At 52.5% G+C, this 2,322-nt stretch overlaps 1 protein-coding gene across 1 annotated transcript in view; it reads right to left on the minus strand.

Moving 5' to 3' along the window:
• Nucleotides 1-458: 458 nt before the first annotated feature.
• The window catches only part of Castor2 (cytosolic arginine sensor for mTORC1 subunit 2), a 35,425-nt gene continuing 33,561 nt past the window's right edge, over nucleotides 459-2,322 (minus strand). The window contains exons 8-9 of the mRNA XM_028766165.1: nucleotides 2,210-2,304; nucleotides 459-2,115 (exon numbers count right to left, since the gene is read on the minus strand). Of these exons, the coding sequence (XP_028621998.1) occupies nucleotides 2,050-2,115; nucleotides 2,210-2,304 (161 nt within the window). The 3' untranslated portion in view covers nucleotides 459-2,049. The remainder of the gene's footprint in view (nucleotides 2,116-2,209; nucleotides 2,305-2,322) is intronic.

A 2,322-nucleotide genomic window follows, 5' to 3' on the forward strand; every position in this document is an offset into this window, starting at 1 on the left:
CCCGAGTGTGCGCACATGAGGTGGGGCCCTTGCCTGTGTCCTGCGCACACAGAATATATTAACATATATATTGCTCAAGTATATATGCTATTTACAGAATATATCTCTATCAACATAAAACATGTATTTATAGGTGTGTACAATACACAGTCTCTTCCTAGCAAGTCTAGGGGTCCACACAACTCTGGGGCAGGGGGCATGGGGCCAGCACACTTATACAGTGGGAAGGGATAACTGGAAAGGGGGACAGAAGGGATGCACCCTGGACAATCAAGGCCTTCCAGGGAGAAAAAAAAGGGACTGGAGGCCTCACTATAAAGCCCCGCCCACTTGCCATTTCCCATTTGGGATCAGAAAACAGTAAGATTTGGTTGTTTTAAGGGTTTTGTGCAAAAGGAGTTAAAAAAAAAAAAAGAAAAAAAGAAAAGAAAAACAAACCCACTAAAACCAACCAGAGGTGATTTTGATTAACATGCTGGGTTCTGAGCTTCTACAGGGTTCTAGAATAGTTCTTCCACCCAGTGTGTTTCTGCGGCCCAGAGAGGAGAGAAACAGAGTTTGTACAAGACTGTGCAGGGGTAAATAAACATTCCCCCCTCTGACCTTGTTGTTGGAGACCGCGCACAGGCCTGAGAATCCACCCCAAGAGCAAGAAGTCTAGTGGACCCCGCAGTTCCAGCTAACAGCGCCACACACAGGTGGCGATACACTGGGATGCCCTGTAGGGGGTGCTATGGGGTACTGGTGTCTTGTGTCAGAACTCTGCTCCCAAAAGCCTTCCTCAGAAGCCAAGATTCTTAGGATACATCTTTGCATCTGTGTCTGTCCCCGGAGCCACAGGGTGCTAAGTTCCACTGACCCCTGGGCACCCTAATAAGACTCAAACAGGCCCCAGCCCCTCCAAACAAAACTACTCTTTCCCCAGCTACCTGTATGCAAAACCAACGAAGAAGAAACCCGCAAGTGTAATTTTTCCCTACAAATGCTTGAAGATAGTGGCCTCCTGGGTACCACCATGACCACTGACTGCTGTGTGTATTTCAGGCAGGTATATGAGCTGCAGGGGCTGAGGTCTCTTCATCCCCTAAAGTAGAGAGGATGAAGGGGAATTCTCTAGGCTGGTCTAAGTGATAGCTGGGGAGGTGGGACATGGCCCAAGGCACCCTAGGCCTGGGCAGGTGGGGGTGCCCATTGCTGGAAGAAGCTGAGTCTTTGCTTAGCCATGTGGGGTCTGGGGAGAGCGAACAAAGGACAGGTAGAAGCTGGCACTCTAGGCTGGTGGGAGAGGAGGTGTCTTGGGATCCTCCCCAGGGACAAGTGCTCTGGAGGGGAAGTTTGGCCCAGGGCCCCTCTTGGCAGTTCTAGAGGAAAATTGACACAGGCCCTGTGTGGTCAGCAGTTGGTCTAGGGTCTTGGTTTTCCTCCCCAGCTTAGGGGTAGGGACCCCACTGCCACTGTCTGAGGCTCACCGGCCATTATGACCTGAGGGTGGCCTACTGGCCTCCAATCTGAGGGAACCAGCCCCTGAGCCTTTAAAACTAGAGCAGCAACCATAACCATCAATCTTGGGGGCCTCACGGGGGCTTCCCCAGCTCTGCACCCTCAATCTTGCTCCACCAACTCCCTAAGATGTCCCTAGGTGCATCAGGACCCCAATTCCAATGTCTCGTGGGAGGTGCCAGCTTCCTTTGGTGTTTGCTGCAGGCTGTATGTGAGGCCTTCGGCTGTTCCCAAGTGCCCTGGGCCTCGGAGACCACTTTCTGGGGTGGAACTTGGGGGAGGAAGATGGGCACATCCCCACTGAGGGGAAACTGAGTCATTATTGAAAAGGCTGGGGACTCTGGAAGGCAGGGGGAGTCTGTAGGGGTGGCCTTAGTTTAGGCCCAGGCCTGGAGGAGTCAGGAATCGGGGGAGTGTCCCAGAGGCCCCTTCCTTAAAGGTCCTGGGGCCGAGCTTTCAGTCCATAGGGAAATACTGCAAGAATAACCTTCGTGGAGGGGAAAGGCCCAGGTGGGCTGTGGCAGGGAGGAGCCCAGAGACGAATCTTTTCTAATGCTTCCCTGCTTGACTGACCTTCAGGGCATGGATAACCCCACTGATATTCTCTTCTGGAACCTACAGGGCGGGAAGCAAAGGAAAAAAAAGTGTGTGAGCCCAGCTACTTGTGCCCTACCCACATAGTGCCCACCTGTCCCCAGGGGCCACTTACCAACGCATGGTCGAACTTGAAAGTACTGATGTAATATGCTGGGATGTCTGCAGCTGCCAAGGGCTCGGAGATCTGGGCTACAATCCCACACTCATCTAGGGAAACACAGGTGG

Source organism: Grammomys surdaster, unplaced genomic scaffold (assembly GCF_004785775.1).
Source record: "Grammomys surdaster isolate TR1022 unplaced genomic scaffold, NIH_TR_1.0 166, whole genome shotgun sequence".
Taxonomy (NCBI): domain Eukaryota; kingdom Metazoa; phylum Chordata; class Mammalia; order Rodentia; family Muridae; genus Grammomys; species Grammomys surdaster.